Genomic DNA, 24,594 nt, shown 5'->3' with positions numbered 1-24,594 from the left:
GGGGGGGGGGGGGCGATTCAATTGAATGATGTTGAAGAACAGGTAACAATAATCACTGCTTAAAATGCCTTGTTGGTAAATAAGTGGATTTTGGTTGTAGTTTGGGCGCTCTGTTTCCAAAAGGTTCGCCATCACTGAAATAATGATAAGCCAGAGACATTTACTCATAGACTGGGGTCATGTATTTATGTGTGTATCCACCCAAATATATAGTAAAACTGTAATGTTTGGGGACCACCTCTAAACTTCTTGCTTTTGTAGCAATGATAGTGTATTAGAGAGTTGATGACATGACCAGGTATAAATCACTATTACCAGACTAGGCTTTTTTGTTTATCAGGGATATGTGGCTACAAGCAGGTATCTATGGGCACTTCTACTGGTGACTACAACACATTCCATGTCCTCCTATTTACCCTGTGGGCAAATGTGTTTTCCTCCACTCAATGTTTTTACATCATGGGAACTAGCAAGCCTAAAGAGGTCATGGGACCACAGATGACTTCCAGATGGAGCTTGTCGTTTTAATAAATAATCTAATGTCTCTTGTCTCCCACTTATGGACCTACTTTTAATAACATGTTCCAGTAGTTATAGCCATCCTATAGTCCCTATAACAGCATTATTACAAGAACTAGGACACAGACTGCTACTTTATGTTACCTATAGATTTGTATTTCTGATTTATGTGTATGCCCTTAACCAGATGGACACTTAAACAATTTGGCCCAAAATATACGTTTTTCTCCTCAATAGGAGGAAAAAGGAAAATGAAGGAATGCTATCCATCATATGACAACTAGATACCCATGACCCCAAATACTTAAAATGAAGAATAGTGCTGAGAGAATATTCTTCCCGTTATATGTATATAGGAGATTTTGATCACCTACAAGAAGGATATAGAATGAATAACTCCCGGAATATCTCTAAGATATGAGCCCTACAAGTGACTGCGAGTGCTGACAACCTTTGTAAAGCCCTACAGAATTAGTTGCAGTATATAAGAATTATCTATTAATTTGTATAGTTAAATCAGTTTTCCCATGATATCCCACCGATATTGCCAAGTACGGCGCTCGGCAATCTATGTCAATGTATGATGAACAGGGTGGGCTCATCAAGGAGACCCCCACCGATCACCAAATAATTGGTGGGCCTAACTTGCTTGGTGGGAAAATCCCTTTAACACAAACATTTACATTATTTAAAGTATTAAGTACAGTCATAACTATGTGACCAAACCTGGCATTTTATAGTTCAAGAAGGACTCGCACCATAACACCCCAAATTTAAAACACAATTCTATTATAAACATACAGAAAATACGCTGCCCAAGAAGTACAACCTTCCCTAGGTTCGCTCTTATTAATTACAAGTAATTCAGCTACAACACAAAGGGGCACATTTTTGGCTTGGGTTTTTTTTCTTTATTTGCGGTTATTTATGGCGCATATACACATCTCCCTTCATAGTTTGCCATGGTAGAGTTTGCTGCTGTGCCCTACATTTCCAAACCAGCTCCCTACTAGCCATTGACAAATAGCTTAAGAGCTGTTTGTGACTTTTTGGAGACTTTTGTTAAATAGTCACAGATTCACTAAAGAACGATGAACAGCTAAAGCTCTCCTACTGTCATGCTCACAATGTAGTAGGCCCATAGTCTATGTGTGAATGTCTACATAGGTTTCCTTATAGTAAATATGGTGTAAATCAACCCAGGCCAAGGTTAAAAAAAAAAGAAAAAAAAAAAGACCTTGGTGTGTGTGCCCCATCTGGCAGGATCCACTCTTATTTGAACTTCTTATTCCCTGGTTTTTACAAAAAAAGGATTTTTAAAATGATGGAAATGAGCCAGAGAGGATCCGGGCTCCATAGGTGTTAATGGAGCCTGGAGTCCCTCAGCCTCATTTGCATACATTATAAAGCCTTTTTTTAAATTAAAAACAAAGACATAAGATTAAAGAAGAGCGGATCCTGACAGAATAGGCAAACAACAGTATGTAAGTGTGCTTGGTTTACAATCCATCATCCTGATGGTAGATGTCCTTTAAAAACCTGTAACATCTGCAGTAGCGTTTTTCAAAAAGTACGGATTTGGAGCAGACACTGCTCACTTCTTTCTGTCTGACATACTGGAGGTGGTTTGGGATTTCCTGGTCTCTAACCCCTTGTAAAATTTGATCATCATCATACAAAAGTCGAATATAAATTGTCTGCCTACCACTTATCTCTTCAAAGTCGAGGGCCAACTGGCTGAGACTTCTCCATACAGGCAAGCAATCTGTTAGTATACAGCAGACACCTGAAATTAAATGCCATGATCAGTGTTTAAACTGTTTTGGCAATGGCCATGTGAGCCAGGAGAAGGGGCCTGGGAGAGTTCAGTGAGATGGACCTCTCAGCGAGATTGGATGCTCCCCAACTAAAAACCTGCATAGGTTCCGCCAAATTGACTTTATCTGGGTGTGGGGCACTGGTTGCATTGGCAGTTGGGAGCCTCTCCTAGGCTTTAATAGCTCACGTTAGGCATTTTCTGATACAAAAAGAATGTTATATCCTTTTCCCGATTGGCTGCCTAGCACTTAGCTGTACAGGATCAAGTAAAAAACTATGGGGCACATTTACAAAAAATGTAAGAAAACTACACTAAAAGTGCTCTGTCCATGTATAATGATTGGTTGACCATATTCATTTAGAACGTGCATCAGAAGTCATGAATCTGTCGCTTCCCTGCACTGGCCCAACAGAGTTCACCAACTTTTTTGTGGTGCACCTTTAACAGAGGGCACGCGACAGACTTTGCACGTTAAATCTAGCGCACTTTCCGACTGAGCACCAGAACAGCCCCTAATTTGTGTCACATGAGGCCTAATGCAGCTACGCCACAAAGTGCGATTGCGTGTGACACAATAGTGGTGCAGACACTTCTTAAATACCTGTGCAAGCAGTAAAAGCTAGAAAGAACGTGCAGAAAACTGGCACAAAGCCCTTAGTAATTGTGCCCCAATATATACACCTTTTGCATGGCCACAGTAAGCCATGAAGCATGTCCACATAACCTAGGACCTAAAACAAAAATAATTAAAAAAAAAGTTAAGTTACATGAAAGAGGCTCAGGTGACAAAGATAGTTTTCCTTACGTGAAATAGAAGGTTAGTCGGGTACATGACAAACTGCCCAGGACAGTACTGGAATATTGATCTGGTATATACACCTCTAGGCAATAACAATGAAAGGATAATAATATCCATGTAAAAGCATTGCTCTTTAGGCTCTAGCAGCTTTTGTTCCATAAAAAAGTAGGGAAGGAAATAAACAAGGGTCCTGGAAGTAGGAGCAGCACATACTTTAGTATTATGAAAGAATGACAGGAAATGACTGGGGAGATGAGAAGCGGGAAAGTACTTTCCTAAGAACTGGGAAATTTACCAGGCTGTGCTCTCTATAGGACTTAAATTCTGAATACACGTATCAGCCATCATGGTGAAGGCAAGGGACAGCATTCATGAGAAGACCCCATTCTAGTATCACAGTCCAGCATTGCTTCTTTTATAGAAGGATATAGAAGGGTCATCATTCAAGAATTGGATGTGTACCTCACCTATGAGTAATGTTGGCCTGGTTTTACATTTTTTCATTAAGACATTAAAAAAATTACATAGTAATGCAGATAAGACATGCAGGAAATTCTACAATGTTGATCCTGATGAAGGAAAAAAAAATATGCTTGAAGAGCCTATATAGTACTGGCTAACAGACCTGTTGAATTATAAGAAATATAATATACCTTTTTTAGATGCCGCCATAGTTTTTGCTTTTTGGGCAGAACATCCGACAGTTTGAGAGTTTGTTCAAAGTGTAAAGAACCATTTCCTAAATAGATGTTGTGACAAAGTCACTATTGAATTGGCGAGAAAATGAAGGTTTATGTGTATTACAGCGACCACAGTGTGAATGGGGTCAAACTGGAAGCTGTTTTCCATGTGTTGGTCTCTTGGAAGACCTGGTAGAGGACTCTGATTGCAGGATTGGAGACAAGTGTGATCATTGCTCCAGAGCAAAGCTTCCAGGTTCTAATGGGTCTAACAATGCACCAGGTGTGCAATCCCTTAAAGATGGGTGTGGAGCAGCCAGAAGTCGCTCTCTACCTGGAGACACAGAGGCTGGACTGTGTGAGAGCCACACGTGAGTGACACAGGGTTACTGAACGTATGTTTCATGCTGGCAGGGAGAAGCCCTCCAGTGGCTAGTGAGGGCCGCCAAGTGTTTAGTTAGAGCCGGACAGGCAAGGATTTTTATTTGATGTTTTGTTTGTGACTGCTGTTTTTGCTAGAATAAATGCACAGTTTCAACTTTAATCCTGCTGTCCAAGAGAGCTTTGTCATTGCCGACCCCCACGTTTGAGCTGAACCCCTACAATGTCTATATCGGCTTTCCTCCACCAATGATGGCAAGCCATTCATTGTTTTTGAAAATTTTTTTTATAGCTGTGGTTCCGGCTCAATTTATGTTGGCCGCACTACAACAGGTTAATGGTTCAAGCTGTATGGAAAGGGCTTATGGGATAAGGCCAGACATCTGCTGTATTATACAGAAGACACCTGCCATGAGCTGCTGTGATTGGTATGGGAGGATGAGGGCCCTCGCCAGTTTCAATGACAACCAGGAGTCTGAGACTGTATTTCGGAGTTTCCTGTTACAGCCTGCTGGAAAAGTATATTCAAGATATATAGCAACACAGCAGTATTGTATATTGTATCAGCGATCAGACCCCTAGAGTTCGAATAACCTAAAGGGCCTGAAAAGTAGTTAAACAATGTAAAAATTTAGATCTGATACACAATTAGATGCCCTACAAGATTTTGTTAGGAAATGCTAGTATAATAAGATTGTGCTGTAGCCAGAATTATTTAAAAAAAATAATAATCTGTTGACTGAAAATACAGTTTTTACACGACTACCTCATGCATGTATTTAGAGGTTACTGCGAGACCACGATGCCAATACCAGAAGTCAACAACAAGTCGGTGTGCAGAAGGTAGTTTGGGACAGAGGCTTATTGAGTTATTACTGTGGCTTATGGTTGTATTCTGCTTGTGGTATACTGCTAGAAACAGCCTTAGGTCTATATAAAAGCAGAATAAACATAATGGCAGCTATTTAGGATTTATTGGTCTCTTACAGGAGACATAGTTAATGGCATTTCTAACGAGGAAGTTGATTCTGTGATATAGCCCTCTTGGGAGCAAACCTTTATCTTCAGCCACTGAGCAGAGAGAACATGAGCCTGACTTTACAGTAGCTGCAGTGGGCTAAAAGCCAGTGCTGTATAAAAGAGGTTCTGTGCATGGAAATGTCATGGCAGCCTGTATGAGAGAGGCCTTTATACCACCAGGCATAGTAAACAGGAAGGGGAGCCGGGAGAAGGGGCCTGGGAGAGTTCAGCGAGATGGACCTGCCTGGGGAGATGCTGGATAACGCTCTCCAACTAAACCTTACTCACTCACTGTGCTAAAAGCAGGTGATTTATTGGTGGCTACACGGATAGAAATATTCTAAGTATTCACAGGGTGTACTGATGGCACAAGGGCAGGAATACAGAAACCTAGAAGAGTCTTTCCAGATTTCACCAGGAATCTGCAGAAACAAGGTATTTCATACTATGTGTTGTAAACTATGAGGTCCACTGTAGAAACCTGATACATTGATAGTGTTGTCCTATAGGTGTCCAAATGTAGCCAAGCAAAATTTTGCTAGCCATATCATTGTATTGTGTTCGTTCAATCAACAATAAGAGTCCATACTGACACACTGGATACATTCAGCGTTTACACGGTGTGTTAGCGTCACACAGCTCTGATTACACTGGGTGATAGAATGAGCCATAAACCTGTGAAATCAAATGAACATGGGCCACTGTTTATCTACAGTACACATAGAAGCTTCCTTTTGCATGGCAGCAAGAAGACAGCAAGCAGAGATCTTGGAATTGATACAGAAAGTGTGTTGGAAAAATGTATAACTTTTCATTACACAAATAATATCAATTATTTACTGAAATGTACCTAAAGTGGACAACCCCTTTAAGTCACGTGGGAGACACCTTGAACATCATTGGCTGCTGTTCTCTCCTTCTGAGGGAAGGGGTGGAACAAGAGGACATATCCCAAGGTATAAGCATACAGTGGGATACATCCTCGCCCTCCTTTGTAAGGATATGTTAGGAATCTGTCAGGTGTATCCTTACCACTGAGGGCTAAAAATGTCATGCTAATGAAACCCAAAATAGTTTCCCATCACATTACCATAGGCAGACTGCTATCCACTGACAGCTAATAATGAAGATTATTATTGAATGGTAGCAAACAGAGACCTAGAATCCAGAGAAGTTTATTGGAAAATTGTAGAACTTTATTTGCTGAAAAAGGACAACCCCTCTAAAGAGGTTTTCCTGGAATTACTATTGAAGGCCTATTGTTAGGAACTAGAAGTTGTCGGCGGCCTGCTCATCTTAGCTGCAGGCTTTCGTCTATAGGCTAGCACAAAATACACACTGCTATAGATGCTCTGTACTCCAATACACTTTGATGAGAAAAAAATGTCTAAATAAACAACCCCCAACTGTGCGGATGCAGGGAAGCCCTTAGTGCTTGCTGGAGAGTATGGAGATATCACACACATGGCGACACATTACCGGCTCATAGGTAGGAACATGCATCCACATATTGTGCAGCTTTTTATTGGAAAACCCTCATACACATGCATGCTCGACATTATATAGCTTTACAATAATTACTGGATAACAATTACTGTAATATATCATTGAAGATTTTATACATCTTCTTTTCCGAGTAACATCTCCAGAACACAGGGAAAGTATTGCCACCTCCCAAATGGTTTATAGCATTGCCATTAAATTATCACAACCCCTGTGAGATTTTATACAGAGAAACATGAACTAGAGGCTTTGAGAAGATTTAACTACAGTGCACAGGAACCGAAAGACAAAGAAATCTCAGTTTTGCTGAACTGGTCTTTGTGGCTTTTTCCTGGCCGTGTATCACTGCTGCTGCTGGCCACAGCTCCATATGGCGATGAAGTCACTGCCTAGTGCACTGAACACTTCCTATTCTGCTGCTGCTGATGCCTTGCGCCTTCATGGTCGCTGCACAGCATTTATAGTTAAAAAAATTGTAAAATTAATACAAGAGATCATTTAGCTATAACATGTCATTTCTATGGAACCTTCATATGGAAATCAGCTATCATCTTCTGTAGGATTCCAAGTACTGAAAACAATAAGTGTCCTAAATAAATCAGTAACATCGACAAAAAAATATAAATGTCATTGAGTGTTGACAATAAACATTGGTCAAAGCAGTACTCAAGCATTAACACTTTTTCATCAATGAACCGCTCACCCGATTGTCTATGACCCACATATTTTGCAGCACTGTGCTGATCATGGGTGATATACACAGACAAAATAAGACATTACAGAACAATACCATGTTCAGATGAAACAACAGGAATGAAGGCTCTGACTAGAGCTTACAATCTAGGAGTATAGCTCTATTCCCAATACAGGCTTTTACAAAGAGTCATGAAAAAAACGTAACAGAAAATGTTTTTATCACAGTTTGAGGGTTTTATTGTGAGCTTCTAAGACACTATAATGGACTGTGTGTTGTTGTTTGCCAAAGCAAGGACACATGGACCAGGGTTCCTATTAGTTTCTTACATCTCTGCTAGCAGGAAGTAAACTTTCTGTTGAATGACTTTGGATAAAATGTGGTCTCTGATGATTTGATACGTTTCATAATTATAATAAATCTTTATATAGTGCCATCATATTCCGCTGCCCTCAGAAAGTAATCAGAGCTGTGTGTTACGAGCCATGCAACTGTGTGACATCACATGATCATGGACTGGTTTTGTTAACAGGAAGTAAGCAATTAAACTTCCTCTTGAATCACAGCAAGCAGAGATCTAGAAAAACAGATACAGAAGTATGTTGGACAATTTTATAAAATTTGAATTGCACAAACAATATCAATTATTAGCAGAAACTGTAAAACAGTTTACGCAAGACTTCTAGTTGGCCGCTTAGTTTACAATGTGGCTAGTAATAGTCAGTCAATCAGGGCATCACATCTGATGCTATAGTATTGCGATGGCTTTCTTGGTAGTTTAACGTATGTACGAAATGACATCACAGGACCAGTTCTTTTATAAAGTTAAAAAGACTACCCTGGTAGAATGCATAAAAAGAGGATTACAAGATCATATGACCAAACTAAATAAATGGATCCAAAGAAGTTTCAGATAAAAATCCATATCTTAGTAAAAATCATATGAATTGATATTTAAGTACCTGGCATATTAATGAATGTTTACTTAAAGGGAATGTGTTGCCAATATTTGTTCTGACTAAATACCAAACAAAATGAACCACTTTTTCTAATGTGTCTAATCTTTGCAGAAAGGTGTAGATGACATCATGTAGTGGAAGTAATAATGGTGTTTTCCTAAAATTGGTTAAAGCAGGTGAATTTCTGGCAACACCTTATTTTTCTAATAAACATATCAGAATGCTAAGTAGCCCTGCACTGTCTTTTGTGGCCTACACGACAAGCAGCTTTTCCAAGGAACAGTTTAAATGAATCAGGAACAAAATCCTCTAACTCCCACAGCCCATGTAAATGTGTAATAAAACAAGTTATGGAAATGTACCAGTCTGGAAAGGGTTATGAAGACATTTCTAAGGCTTAGTGACTTCATCAGACCTCTACGGGAGCCAAATGAAGACTTCCCAAGAGTGGACAGCTCGCCAAAATTATCCCCAGGGTGCAGCGCCAGCTCATCTAGGAAGTCACTAACCATTTGAGAAAAACATCCACAGACTGATGCATTTCCAAGCATCAGCACAAGATCGAGTCCAACTTCCCAATAATAAAAAGGCTGGGAAAATCGTATTTTAGCACCATGATCATCTCTAAGCTGCTGGTGAATTTTTCTAAGGGAAGATAAATCTTAAAAGGAAATATTACTACAATAAAAGACTGCATATTAACCCTTTCAGGACCTGGCCCTTTTTTGTTTTTTCATTTTCATTTTTTACTCCCCATGATCAAAAATCCATAACTTTTTTATTTTTCCATGTAAAGAGCTGTGTGACGGCTTATTTTCTGCGTAACAAATTGCACTTCATAGAGATGGTATTGAATATTCCATGCCGTGTACTAGGAAGCGGGAAAAAAATTCCAAATGCAGTGAAATTGGTAAAAAAACGCATTTGTGCCGCCTTCTTGTGGGCTTGGATCTTACGGATTTCACTGTGCGCCTCAAATGACATGTCTACTCTATTCTTTGGGTCGGTACGATTACGGGGATACCAAATTTGTATAGGTTTTATAATGTTTTCATACATTTAAAAAAATTAAAACCTCCTGTACAAAAATTTTTGGGGGGATTTTGCCATCTTCTGGCGCTAATAACTTTTTTATACTTTGGTGTACTGAGCTGTGGGTGGTGTCGTTTTTTGCGGATTTTGATGACGTTTACAATGTTATCAATTTTAGGACTGTACGACCTTGTGATCACTTTTTATAGAATTTTTTAATTTTTTTAAATGACAAAAAAAGTGCCATTTTCGAATTTGGGCGCGATTTTCCGTTACGGGATTAAACGCAGTGAAAAACCGTTATCATATTTTGATAGATCGGGCATTTTCGGACGCGGCGATACCTAATGTGTTTATGATTTTTACTGTTTATTTATATTTATATCAGTTCTAGGGAAAGGGGGGTGATTTGAGTTTTTAGGGTTTTTTATTATAATTTTTTTTTTTTTAACTTTTTTTTATTTTTATTTTTAGTACTTTTCAGACTCCCTAGGGTACTTTAACCCTAGGGGGTCTGCACGATCCTTTCATATACTGCCATACTACAGTATGGCAGTATATGGGGATTTTACTCCTCATACATTACAATGTGCTGATAGCACATTGTAATGCATGGGTTAACCAGAAGTAGCCTCGGGTCTTCGCGAGACCCGAGGTTACCATGGCGACGGATCGCCGCTCCCCGATGACGTCACGGGGAGCGGCGATCCTCGAAAAGATGGCGGCGCCCACGCGCCGCCATGCTTTTAAAGCCGCCGGCAGCATTGCCGGCGGCGATCGAGGTGAAAACACCCGCGATCGGTGCTAGCACCGATCGCGGGTGTTACCGGTAAGCCTTTGCTGCAATATGCAGCAAAGACTTACCGGCTATGGAGAGGGCTCAGCGCGTGAGCCCTCTCCATGCACCCGTGGCCGACCCGTGACGTGCTATTACGTCACGGGTCGTGAAAGGGTTAAGCACTTAAGAAAGAACCTCCCAAATAAACAAGGTTTTTCTGGGAGGAAAATACAGTAGGTAAATAGCATTTGGGACAGTGCAAGAAAAACTCAACAAATGGTGTGGTGCAAGTTTAGAAACGGTGGTAGATGCTTATTAATTGTGGTGTATCCTATACACGTGACTGCTGCCCCTGCCGACTTTGGATCAGAACAATCGATAATAGAAGAATTGTGGAAAGCTGGGTGTTATACAGTAGTGATGCCTTGGAGCTGAAGGATGATAAAAGCAGATTTGACATTAAGCAGGATATTCCTTCAGTGTTTTAGTAGTAGTGGCGAATAGATCAAACCCAAACGCTCAATCCCACTGCTAACACCCACCATCAGGGCTGGCATTGATCGCGGTTGTTACCCTTTAAATACCGATGCTTGTACGCCAAAAAAAAAAATTGCATACTTGCCCAGGTCAGCAGACGTGACAATTTTGAAGACAGAAAATTAACATAAAGAACAAGACAACACATGGGGGGTCATTTACTAAGGGCCCGATTCGCGTTTTCCCGATGTGTTACCCGAATATTTCCGATTTGCGCCGATTGTACCTGAATTGCCCCGGGATTGTGGCGCACGCGATCGGATTGTGGCGCATCGGCGCCGGCTTGCGCGCGATGGAAATCGGGGGGCGTGGCCGAACGAAAACCTGACGTATTCGGAAAAACCGCCGCATTTAAAAACCGAAAAAGTGTCGCTTGGGGAGCGCTTACCTTCACCTGGTCCGAGGTGGTGCATTCCGGCGCGATGAGATGACTTTCAGCGCAGCAGCGCCACCTGGTGGACGGCGGAAGAACTACATTCATAAATCCCGGCCGGACCCGAATCCTGTGCAGAGAATGCACCGCTGGATCGCGAATGGGCCGGGTAAGTAAATGTGCCCCACAGAGTTACTACTTACAGAGAAGGAACAACCTTATTTGTCATACTTGAAGAAGGTGCCATTTCAAGGTCCAAACACATTAACGTATTCTGTCAATTAAATCCATGAAACACTTTTTGTGTTGTGAACAACCAGCTTTTTCCAGGTTCTTCACCAACTTGACATTTTTCTAAATGTTTCTATTTGACAAGACAGTTTGGCCAATAGTTCATTAGCTGAAGCTATAGCACAGTCACCTAATAGGGTCACCCATATTGATCTTACCCTGGAAACTTTCTCTTCCACCCGTAGAAGCTTGCTTTCAGGATTTTGGTTCATGTCCCATATACGGTTGAAATCCACAGGACATGAAACGCCGCAGGAACTCCTGAATCCTGCTGCTGGTAGGTCACGTGACCAGGGGCTCCCACAGACATTTGCTATGGTAAATACAATATTGGTGACCCCATTAGGGGATTGCACTTACCGTAGTAAATTTTCTTATTAATGCCCTTTAAAGGGGTTGTCTCATCAGCAACGGGAAGAGTAAGGCCTAGTTGACTTTTAAGGCAGGGGTTTTGGTTACACTTTCTTATTCCCATAGACTTTATAGAACCTTTAGTTACACATCCGTTATTTATATTGGAAGTAAATACCAAGTATTATATGGACTCAAGGGTCTGCTGGAACAAAAAAAAAAAAACATCTCATAGAAAGGGGTACTGAAAAAGAGGGTCTCTATATCTTTATGCCCTAGCGCAGTCAACCTCTCAAAGCCAAGTGCAACCTACAGAAAGAAAATAATCCTGAAGCTCCAATCACACACGGTTTACAAAAAGAAAAGAAAAACAACAACCTTGCTACACCTAAATGATGCAGTAATGTGAAATACTTTCATAGACTAAACATTACATCAGTCTTCAATGTCTAAACAAAAGGAAAGAAATGTATCCAATAACCAGTAGTTTTCTGAAACCTTAGGACCACTGTGGCCGATCATGGCATGGCACAAAAATAAAGTCTATTCCGAACAAGTGGATTTAAATATTTACTCCTCCGAGCCCTTATTAAGGCATTTCAATCAGCTCAGAGGTTTAATCTTGGCTCCCGAGCCTTCCAGAGTCCTGCTAAAGAGCTCACAGCTTGGCTGCACTTCTGTAAATGGCCCATATTGGGAAGTCAAATCCGCGAATAGCGTGCACAGAACATGTGCATAGTTGTCTCTCTAGGAGATAAATAAATTAATGATGCTATGCCTTATCTTAAAGTCGCAGGTGCACTTAATCCAGGCAGAAACTCCATCTATTACCACACTTCAGTGGCGCTTGAATACACATCCACACATATCACTGCAGGAAAATATATAATTGTGCTGGAAAGGATTCAAATGTATGAAAATACCACAGGAATTCTAGTCATCGCACGAGGAAATGCAGTGCAGCCGAAAGCTGCGTCCCAGATTTAACCCTTGGTGGACAGGGCATGCAGAATACTCCAGGCAGCGTGTATAGGATATGTAGGTTTAAAAAGACAGCGAGATGACAGATCAAGGCCAGCTCAGCCGTGTGTCACAAATAAGGAGCAGCAATAAGACTGACGTAAGGAATGCAATAAGAAGGTTCATCAACCCGTGTCACTCTGAGGAATGTAAGGAGTATGAATAGTACAAAAATAAATACATCAAGAACGGTAACTACCCCAAAAACTTTCATGCAAAGATGAGCTAAACCTCCATGTTGGCAGCACCAGCTATGTGTATGGTCCTCCAAACCCTCCCTAAACAAATTACGAATGTGGACAGAAGTAATGAACATGTTGAGTCCTTTTGTTAAGCAATGGAACCCCATCTATCCAGAGAGGCTTGGCTATTCTAAGCAGAATCCATTTCCTAAAAGAGATCCAATAGAAGAAATGCATTTATTGGACATTGGACATTCTACAACCCAACAGCACTGAATCCCTCAGTCAAGTCCTTCAGATGGCATTTTGGCAGAGCTGACACAGATTCGACTTTTGTTATTGCTCCGTTACTGCAAAACTTTTGTTATTGCTCCGTTACTGCAAAACTGCATAAAAGAAAAGCAACAGTACATACAGCTATTCCAAAAGCCAAATAGGTATACAGTACCAGGTACAGAATGTACATGATTCTAGGGAATCTGGGAAACAGTCACCAATCCATTTTTACCAGATAGAAATTTCTGCACCACTTATCTATGGTCTCTACACCCGGAAACAACTTGATTTCTAATGAACTTGTAGAAATTAAATAAATCAGTCATACCACCACATCTACAAGGGGTTTCCAGCTAGAGTCATGACAGATTGATAAGCAAAAGTTATTCCTAACTGTTTATTCGTCTGAAGTGTTCCTCATCAACCCAGATTCTCCCTTTGTACCGAAACTTTCAAAAGCCTGTTCTGTATTATTTTCATGGGACGGTCTTGTAGTTCGCTGCCTACTGGATGGACAGGGATGTAGCGTAGATCATATGCCACAAAAATATTACACTGGAGTATACCCTTACAGGGACTGGAATCACTATCTTTTTATCAAGACAAAGGCGATTCTTGGGCTATAGCAAACAACAGGGAGACAAAAATTAGATTTACAGGTCAGTGAATAAAGCCCCTTGCAAGAAAGATCCAATATTTGTTGCTTTTCATCTTTACATTTTTTGATCAATGAGCTAGAACTTACCTTTATTGCCTCGATCACAAGCTCTCTGGCTTCTAGCTCTCCTTCTAAGATGCTCAGTAGCGTCAGCAATTCAGGTTTGCTGAGTTTTTCTAGATTCATTGTGTCGCCCTAAAGGAAGAAAGTACAAATTACATAATGTGCATATAAAACATTCTGTAACATAGAATGCAATGGTAGATAAATAACATTAGAGAGCCCATAATAATTCCTCTCATGCTTGCCATGCACATTACATAGCGACTTTTTATACACAAGCACCCTCAGCTCAACTTAGCATGCATGCTCCATCAGGGGCCACTTGTTTTCCCCCCTTCTTTCTTCCCCATCACATGATATATACTTTGTATTATTTGCATTACTACTTTTATAAAATATATTATGCATTTTTATGGATGGCTCTTTAAAGCTCTCTTTGTTTGAGTTGTGTGTTGAATTTTTTGTTTGGGAGCTGTAGCGATACAGCTTGGAATAAGTTTGGCTTCCTTTCTTTGGTTTTGTTAGCATGCATGTGTCCTGAAAAAGAAAACCCTACTGTCAGACACCAGGGGTAGTGGCTTATCTCCCCAAAAAAGATTGTACCAAGTTGATAATCAGCAGCCCAATCCTCATCTCCCCCAATTTTTTTCTTCTGGTAAATTGAGGTTTTTGACCATGTCCACAATGCAAAAAAAGTAACTAAAATTAAAACTGCTACTACTTTCACATGATACCCGAAGCCAAGAGCAAGGAAGATTGCCGGCTTTGAATAAACAATAAATGGGGTTTTCACCCAAGTTTCAACTTTTCAGTACATTTTTGTGATTCCTTAACCTCTATGATACCACTAGGTGCCCCTTTCTATTGTCATAACAAAGGGGTATTATCTCATAAAAGTAATGTAATGGGGAGGATCTATCATAGTACTAGCAAAAACAAGAAGAAAAAAGTATGAATGTACACAGAGCTGTAATCCAGTCATGTGCACGAGACCTAAAACAGGAACTTGTTATCAGACTGAGCCAATGACTCTTATCTCCATTCATGACAGGGAGCCCATGTGTCATTCAACATCCCACAACGTTCAACTGATTTAACGCACACATACACAAGAAAAGACAAAATAATACAGAGATCACTATTCGTTTTAGATTCCGATAGACATACACAATGCTTCTCCTGTACCTTCACATGTGTCACTTTACATATGGAGACATACAGAGGATTTTTGCTTTAGTAGCATGGCACACATGAGACCACACAGCTTAATACTGTATGGATGACTTCAGACACAAGTACAGGATCAAATACACAGAATGATGTACAAAATTGTATTTCTATCTAAACATAACCATATTGTTCTGTTGTAAATTTTATCAAAGTGAAAAGCCAAAGTGCAGCCATAATAGTTGTGATCATGAATTATCACATAAGAGAAGAGTGAGAACTTGATAATGATGATAGATTAACCCGAGTCACCATTTACTACATGACTGTAACACTGTCTGTAGCAGTAAGGCAGAACTCTCACACCACACCCAGACAGGTCACCTTACTCATACACGGGTGAGGTAACACACAGACCATGATTCACTCCCTACTAATGTATGCCACAAATACATACAAAACACTTCCATGTTGTGTTCTGGTTCTATGTCACGGGACAAATGCCGGGGTTTGGTGGTTTTAACACTGAAGAAATTGCTAGATGTGTGTTTGTAAGGTAAATTTCCACAAATAATGTAAATACAATGTAACATATACATCTACACACACACACGTAAAAAAAAAGAAAGTAGCTTTGGGTAGCAGCTCCACCTTGCCGTTTTACATATATTGACAGTATCATTTGTCCAAGATCAGGGCACAATTTACAGATGGAATCAGAACTGTAAAAACATCTTCCTTTAGACATTTTAAATGACTCTTTATGGACTCAATGTACATTAAACAGTGCAATATATAGCAAAAGACCAAATCATTTTCAAGACTTATATTGTAGAGAAATTAAAATATTTCCTATTTCAACCATTTGGTCCCATTAAGTGCACATTTGCATACCTTCCAACTTTTATAGCAGGAAGAGGGACAAAATATGCGGCGTGCCATACGCGCCGTGGAAATTTTCACCCTAAGCCACACCTTTTGCTCTACCTCTAACTGCACCAACACAAAAGTATACTTTGTCCCTTAGTGCCCTTCATCTCCCCGCAGCTCCTGTTCATATTAAAGCCTCCTCTTATCGTCCTCCCAGTGGTTCCCCCACTGGTTATGTGCTTCCTTAACAGCACTCCCTCTTATTTTGAATGCCCCAAAAGCTCCCCCCTCTTATTTTGCACCCCCCAACAGCTCATCCTCAAGCCGCTCCCGATGATTGTAATCCCTCTTTCGGCGCCTGGAAAATGCAGACAGAGTTGACGTCCCAGCATATACCTCTTCCCTAGCAAGACAGCGGAGCAGAACTCAAAACCTGGGATTATTCCATTGGATCTGGGAGCTGTGCATTTGTACAGCAAATAAAATTTGTGAGACAGATATGTCTCTCATTATCATGTTCCTTGAATGGCTCTCTGGTATACTATAGAGCAGTGGTGGCGAACCTACAGCACGGGTGCCAGAGGTGGCACTCAGAGACATTTCTGTGGGCACCCAGACCATCACCCAGCACAAAGGTCACCATTCAGGACTCAGGAGTTGTGGACAGAGCTGGATTATCATTGTAGTCCCTTCTCCGGACCAGTGATTCATCCTGTTAAGGGGATCTTAGAGGGAAACTACAACAATAATCCAAATTTCTCCTTCTTTCTACTGTATTGGTGTCCTCAGGACGCCAATATGTTTGGAACCTGTGAGTTAATTTAAATTGGCATTTGGCACTTTGTGAAAAATATGTGGCTTTTGCTCGTAGTTTTGGCACCCAGTCCCTAAAAGGTTCACCATCACTGCTATAGAGGAAGCCACTGTATATTTCTCCTCAATCTCAGGGAAGCATTCTGACATTACACCTGCAGTTGTGACTTATATCACCTTCACCATTCATTTCTCCAATAAAAAGGCTTTAAACGTCACAATCCTCAGATAAAGCAATATGAGCTGTGCTCAATACACTTAGAAATTACCCAAACAACTAGAAAGTTGTGTATAACATCTAGGGCACAGGTCACTATAACAAATACAGCAATGGAGTTTACCGGAATTGCGCTGTTCAGTCAATAACCTTGCCAAGTGATGTTTGTACAACCCAACAATAAAGGTTAGAAAAACATTATATAATTGGAAATTGTTCATAAGAATCCCAAATTCTTGAAGAGTTCAGTTACACTAAAAGAAATGATGCAACAGGAAAGGGAAAATAAAGGATCAGCACTTTTACAACAAATCCAGACAGAACAGCGACAACCATTGTACATATCTCAAGCACTTTGTAAACCTTAAAGGACTCTTTCAAAATAAACTTTTTGTGAGCATCAAGTATGTTATAGGTGTGTGCTATAGCTCTTGAGCACCTACCAAGATCAATTCATTGAAAAGGCAGCTTTAGATAAAAGTATAACTAAACCTTGGAACCACATTTAAATAGTGAAGGTGATGGATAAACTCAGTAATATACTTTAACCCTTTTAGGACAGCCCATAGTACATGTACATCCTCAAAGGTTAAAGCTATACAAAGAACTTTCAAAGGCTGAGCCTCACTATACAAGGCAGGCATCTGCTGTATAATGCAGCAGACACCTGCTGCTAAATACTGTGATCGTTGTTGGCAACAGTTGTGGCAGTCACCCTGTTAGATGCCGTGGTCAAAGCAAACCATTGCATATAAACAGCAGATTCACAGGATTGTGATCCCCATAACATCATCAAGGGTTGCCGACTGGTTGCCATGACAGCTTGGAGCCTCTGGGAGGTTCAGAAGGCTGCCAATTATCACTCATCAGCACAGCCTACCGGAAGTATACTCATGCAATATACTGCATAAGTGATCAGACCCCCTTGTGTTCAAACACCCAATGGAATCTAAAATGGTAGTTAAATTTAAAAAAAATATTAAACAAAAACCTTTTTAAAATAAAAAAAAGTTAAAAGACAAATCATCCCCTTTTCCCTAGAAGAAATATAAAAATAAACAAATAAAATCATAAACATGTAAGGTATCACTGCATCCCAAAAGTCCCGATCTATCAAAATATAAAAACGGTTATTCTCGCCAGTGTCCCGCAATGGCTAATAGAACCCAAAAATCTGAATTGCTACTTGTTTGCTATTTCGTAACAAACAAAAATTAGAATAAAAAGTGATCAAAAAGTCATATGGTCCCCAAAATGGTAGCAATGAAAACGACAACTCATCCCGCAAAAATGACACAGCTCTGTACACCCAAGGTTTTAATTTTTTAAATGCATTAAAGGGGTTGTATACAACTAACAGAAAATAGTGAGGTGGCTGGAGGACTGCATTAAATAAATAAATAAACAAACATGTACACACCTATAAAAATCCACATCAAGATCTATATCAAACACTGTACAGAAAGTCTGCACAAGATTCGCCATGCGTAATTCAAGTAGATTTGGAGTTCATTCAAGATCAGTTATTGATCCAATGAAAATCCATATAAAATGCCGTAGTATGAAAATTGACATGAAAAATTTTGCAGCACATATTAATTCATATGTGTGAAGCAACCCTAAAAACTTCAACTAACCTCCATACAATGTAATATACAACCTCCATACAATGTAATAGGAGGACATATATCAATTGAATATATACTTTATTATGGTATCCAAGGACAGCAAGAAGAGATTTATAAAATGATAACCTGTCCTGGTCAAATCCTGTAATGGAGATTCAGACACAGAAAACACATCACAATTGGTGCAGATAAAAACGAACACACATTTATTAGAGTCAGGGACTGCTTTATGGACAAACTGTACTCCAACTGTGATGAACCGAAAGCAGGCAAGGAACCCTACTAAAGGACTGCAGACATGTTAGTAAAGTAACAACTTAAACTGTAAAGTCTAAGATATTCACAGTCATTAGACAGAGGGCTTCTGGTGTAAAGAAAATTTAATGGGGAACAGAAGGCACTGGGGCACATGCTTCACTCTTTTTGCTTTCTTTTTCTTCTTTTGTGCAACTTTTTGTGAGACTTTTCAGGCGCAGAATCAAGCAGCGTCCCAAAGTTAGCGGCCTCAAGGATTTAATGCAGTTTTCAGGATTTATCTTTGTAGCCCAGATATTTGTTCAACTTTTGAGATTTTCGGGCTCTGAAATTGTCCCAAATAAGTCCCAATACAGAGAATGCAAGACTTCTGAGAGCTAATTGGGAATGAAAAGTTGTACACCACAAAAAGTCGCAAAAGTGAGACTAAACAGACTATTATCACAAAAGGAAAAAACTTAAAAGGGTATTCTCGTCTGGGCACTCACATTCAGTTTCATTAATCTGCCATATATAAACAATTCTTCAATTAGATGTTATTTAAAAAAATGGTTCCTGTGTGAAGATAATTTCTCATAAATGTAGTCATATGGTCCCTTAGAAACGAGATTCCTTGGATACGGCCACCTCTACTGGAGAGATTGCACAAAGAAACAAATTGTTTTTGTACATGATATGTCTGGGAGTTACTACATGTCCTGCAGCCGTCTTGTGGTAATGATCACTGAATGCATGTGGTCAGGCAGGGCTCTATAGCGTATGTCTGGCCACTGCTGCCAGAATGTGAGGTGGTCGTATCCGAGGAAGCCATCTCATTTCTAAGGGACAACATGACTACATTTAAGAGAAATTATCTTCACACAGGAACATTTTTATTATTAGCATCCAATTGAAGAAATGTTTACATATGGAAAATGAATTTAATTAAATGTAAATGCCTTGATGGGAAAACCCCTTTAAGACACATTGCAATGATTAGGCCAACTTCAGGAAACTTGAAAAGGTGGCAGCCAAAAAACTATGATGCATGTGCCCCACTGTGTAGCATCCATCCCCTGCCTCCACTAAACATACACCGTTGGTGTTCTCTCAGTGATGTATCTGTCCAGAAGTCCAGCCTGCTGTCGATATTCATTCATTCTCCATCTTTAGGCTGAAAGCACTGAAAGCATATAGTATATGCATATAGTTAGATACATTGCAGCCTTACAGTTTAAGTATGGGCCATTAAAAGTTTATTTTATTAGGGGTTTTTTTTTCCAAAAATGCAGCATGTGCTATGATTTTCTTTCTTTAAATGTTCTCTCTCTTTATAATAAGCCACAAAATTCCTAATAAAAGCAATACAAAAGCATGAAGGAAGCTGATCAAAAAAGGTTTCTTACATTTAATCTTGAAAGTAAAAAAAACGGAATAAACTCACAAGTTTATACACGCATCACTCAGCAACTTCTGATCGGTGCTTCCTCTTATTTTCATCACAGCTTACTTTTTTTTTTCTTTTTAGACTTTGCTTGCTGCAGGCGCACAAAACACCAAGGTCTTTTATAAATGGAGTCTAAAGCCGGAGGCTACAGAATGAATGTGGCTACATTCCTGACCCCATCCAGCTCTGAAAGGTTTAATGTTTAATCAGTTACAACTGCAGGTCTCATAGGCACAAAAGGTAAATGGGCTCTGTACTCAAGTGTATGGGCTCCTGGAACAATACAAGCAGCCATATACATCCACACACACGACAATATACAGAAAAGATATGCAGGCAGCTCTCTGGGGTACAACAATGTTAATGGGTGGTCATATGGGTGACAAAATTAGCTGCATTTACACCATCTGCCACCTGAGACCTGTTCATGGGAAGATTACTTCTTTATCTTCCTTGGGTTATCTCTGTATTCCCAAGGAAGCAATGGATATTTGCATAGTCTTCTCTGCAGGGTTATATCACAGCTATGCACAATAGAAGAAAACACTTGGATTCCCTTCTCGCTAACAAGTGAGAAAGTGCCATATAATTAAAACCATAACAAGAATCTTCCTTGAGAATTCATTTTCTGGCCGGATTTACTTAACAGATTATTAATAATCCATGTAGGATAACCACAAATATGCACACAACTGCTTTCATGGACGCCAAATGAAAATTGCTACAAGTCAGTAGTCATCTGACATCCAGCAGGGAGACATGAACATTATTACCAGCTCCTAACAAAATTATTAAAATGTTCCATTGTTCACAATAGTGTCATGGTTTCTGTTCTGAAAGAGCCCTAAACAGCTATGATGGTTGCGGTCGTTTTGTTTGTGGCATCTGTATTTTTCAAGTTTCCATAGACTTCTATGAAAGGTCGAGCAACGAACACAAAAATATATAGGACCAGGTCCACCTCCTCGCGGAAAAAACACATGGGCCCACTGAAATGAAAGCGCCAGTGGCATCAGTTTAAAAAAACTGACAGAAAACAACACTTGTGTGCATGTAAGCTAAAGGAGAGTACAGCAACATCCACTTCAATGGCAGGTTGTAAATATTATATGCACAATGCAGATTTTATATGCAGAAATTGACAAGTGGTGCATATTTTGAACAAGTGGATAATATTCCTGAAGCACATCGCAATGGAAACCCACATCCTCCTACCCAGTTACAGTAAAACAGATGTGATTGATCAAAATTTGCAGCAGATACCACTGTCTTTTCTCCAGGCTCCCCTACAAATCAACATTACATTATGGAGCCACTGCTCTAATTAACTTGTATAAAATATGGAGTCAAAAAGTTTCAAACCAAAAAAAAATAAAAATTATGGTATCATTATTGCTACAAGAACAGATATTTTTTTAAAAAAACATTTCTATAAAACATGCACCATCCACAGTAACACTTCAGCAAAACTTCTTTTCTGTGCACAAATCATGGCTGCCACAAAAAAGCCCCATCCCACAGTACACAAACATAGTTCGGCTAGAATACGTCCTTTCAACCCTGAAAGGAAAAGTGTACAGGACGTAATGGCAGATAATGATATGGTGCTCTACCTCTCCTCCGAGGGGAAACTGAAGCCCTTTATGTACTGAACACCTGGATAGCCTCCTCCATCCAGCCAACAGTAAACCCACTGTGTACTCAGGAACTGAGAACATCCTGGAAGTCGGACGGCCATGGCCTGGTAATAAAAGCGTAACTGATAACTCTGCAGAGCTATTAACATGCATTGAACTGATAATGGCTTTTATCAGGTCATAAAGAGTTAACTAAGCAGGACAAACACATCGTATATTAGAGGTCGCCCACTCTTAAGAAGATGTAGAAGATCTATGAAATTTCCTTAACAAATCTGCTCTATAAACCTAGACACATAAGAATGTTAGTATAGCCAGTCATTTCTGCAGGAGCAGCACTCCATGTTATGTATACAGGGGGATCCAGACTCCCCCAAGAATCTTCTGAAAAGAATTAGTCTGGCAAAAGCTTATTCCTTTCTCCCCATTGCACATTCTCCAGAGCCAAGCATGCAAGTTTATAAGGGAAAGCGGGGAATTGCTGTCTAAGTGTATGGACCCCTTTATAAGAAGAAACTATAAATGGACAGAGGAATATACTGCTACAGAATACTGTATCAACTGCAGGAACATGGATGATGGACCACACCATAGTACAGAGGAGTCCACCACACTACCCGACACCGGACTCACATGTAAGGGATAGCAGTAACCCCCAGACAAGACATTTTTTTATAATTCTGCTGATAAACCTGAAGCGAGCGCTGGCTATGCAGGATTTTCATGACCTCTCCGCTTAGGATTTTCTGTTATGTGAAATGAAATGCTGCTGATGATGATGATAATAACTAAAAATTTACACGACCTGTTGAGGAGAAGCTCTGAAGTACACATAGGTCAGGGAGGGTGTCATAGCTCCTGTAAAGAGTACATAACACCCTGGCACCAAAAGTGTTTAGTGGCTCTACACTTGCAGTGGATATGCCTTTGTCCATTTTACACCCAGAAAAACTTGAAGGGAACCTGTCATAAGCATTTTCACCAGCAAACTAACAGAACACTCAGGAAGCACATGAAATTTCCTTTTCAGCATTGTCCATTTTAAGCTGAAAAATTGCCCCTTTACTTACCAAAAAAAATCATCTAAAAAGATGAATACGGTACAATTAAGCTCAAAGGAGTCACATTATATGTTGAGGGGCAAATTACTTCATATACAATTTCCAAAAATGACGCTAAACAGATTCAAACCAGCCAAACGCATGGTAAACAATGCAATTAAAAATGCATCATGTGACCGCACCTTTACCCAGTTCTGGGTTTCAGAATATGGTGATATGTTGAAATGTTACACATGTGGAATTTCTATAACTAAGAACGAAGGGGAGGCATCATTTGGTCCACAAAGTGAAAGTTGTAAAAACGAAGCTTGGAAGAAAACAGCTGTGTTTTTTGTCAATTGTCCAGAGGATAACAAACCCTCATGCACCTCTGTAAAAGGCACCTTAATAGGCCAAAACAACTTAGGATATGAGCTAAATAAGTTTAGTGCACTAAAACACATATCCAGGTCGTGCTCATGGGCAGGACTGAAAAAAATGCATTTATCTTCCAGGATTGTAGCCATTCCAGTGAGAGATCTATCTATATATACAAAAACACACACTATATACAGGGTACTATTGACAGCGTATGCTACTCTGGGGCTGGACATTTATGAATGTCTGGACTGCGGAATGTGATAATAATAATATATAATAATAATTCTTTATTTATATAGCGCACACAGATTACGCAGCACTGCACAAGCATGTCAAATTGGTCCCTGTCCCCATGGGGCTCACAATCTAAACAGCCTAACAGTATGTTTTTGGAGTGTGGGAGGAAACCGGAGTACCCGGAGGAAACCCACGCAAACACGGAGAGAACAAACAAACTCTTTGCAGATGTTGACCTGAGTGGGATTCGAACCCAGGACCCCAGTGCTGCAAGGCAGAAGTGCTACTCACTCCGCCACCGTGCCGCCCAGAATGGCTCATTGGACCCATCTCAGGTCATATGCATAGAGCTTTAGGACCTGATAGTTTGAGTTTAAGTTTACAGGCATGTAGGAGGGACGATGTAGGGATAGAAGCAATGCTTTCTAATGGCAGTGTATGAAAATATATTTAGTTTTGGTTAGTTTGCCTGACAGCAGTTTGCTGTGACCAGGGTGACGTCATCTAAGATCCTTTACCCAGTTGCATTTGCAACTTCTACCCTATGTATGTATCTGATCACATGAAATCAAAGCACGCCTTCATGGAGAGAAGTAGAAGTCCATGGAAGAATGTTGTGATCAGATACATACAAATGTGGGAAAATCTGCAAATGCAACTGGATAAATTCGATGACATCAACCTGGTCACATGACATAAAGTGCCCTATTATGTAACAGGGCTCTCTCGGCTCTCTCATGTTCCACATAGAAGCATGCCCTAGCAGTGAGACTTGTCAATCAGGAAAAAGGAGGCAGGACAACGCAAGTAAAATTTAATATGCGGGACTCACCTAAGGTGAGTTGCATACAAGTTTAACAACTGATTTTTTTAACATGGCCCATTTTTAATCATAGTTTTTTAAAATGTATTTTTGAGTGGGTTAATATAAATAGCAAGTTCTCTAAGCATCTAATGACAAATATGGCCCCAATATTATATAAGAGAA

The 24,594-nt window shown here is 40.0% G+C and overlaps 1 protein-coding gene across 2 annotated transcripts in view; it reads right to left on the bottom strand.

Moving 5' to 3' along the window:
• The window catches only part of CTTNBP2NL (CTTNBP2 N-terminal like), a 50,659-nt gene that overhangs the window by 19,258 nt on the left and 6,807 nt on the right, over positions 1-24,594 (bottom strand). For both annotated transcript variants that reach the window (XM_072137604.1, XM_072137603.1), the window contains one exon: positions 13,960-14,067. In XM_072137604.1, the coding sequence (XP_071993705.1) occupies positions 13,960-14,058 (99 nt within the window). In that variant the 5' untranslated portion in view covers positions 14,059-14,067. The remainder of the gene's footprint in view (positions 1-13,959; positions 14,068-24,594) is intronic.

Source organism: Engystomops pustulosus, chromosome 2 (genome assembly GCF_040894005.1).
Source record: "Engystomops pustulosus chromosome 2, aEngPut4.maternal, whole genome shotgun sequence".
Classification (NCBI taxonomy): Eukaryota; Metazoa; Chordata; class Amphibia; order Anura; family Leptodactylidae; genus Engystomops; species Engystomops pustulosus.
This window is presented reverse-complemented; position numbering and strand designations above follow the sequence as displayed.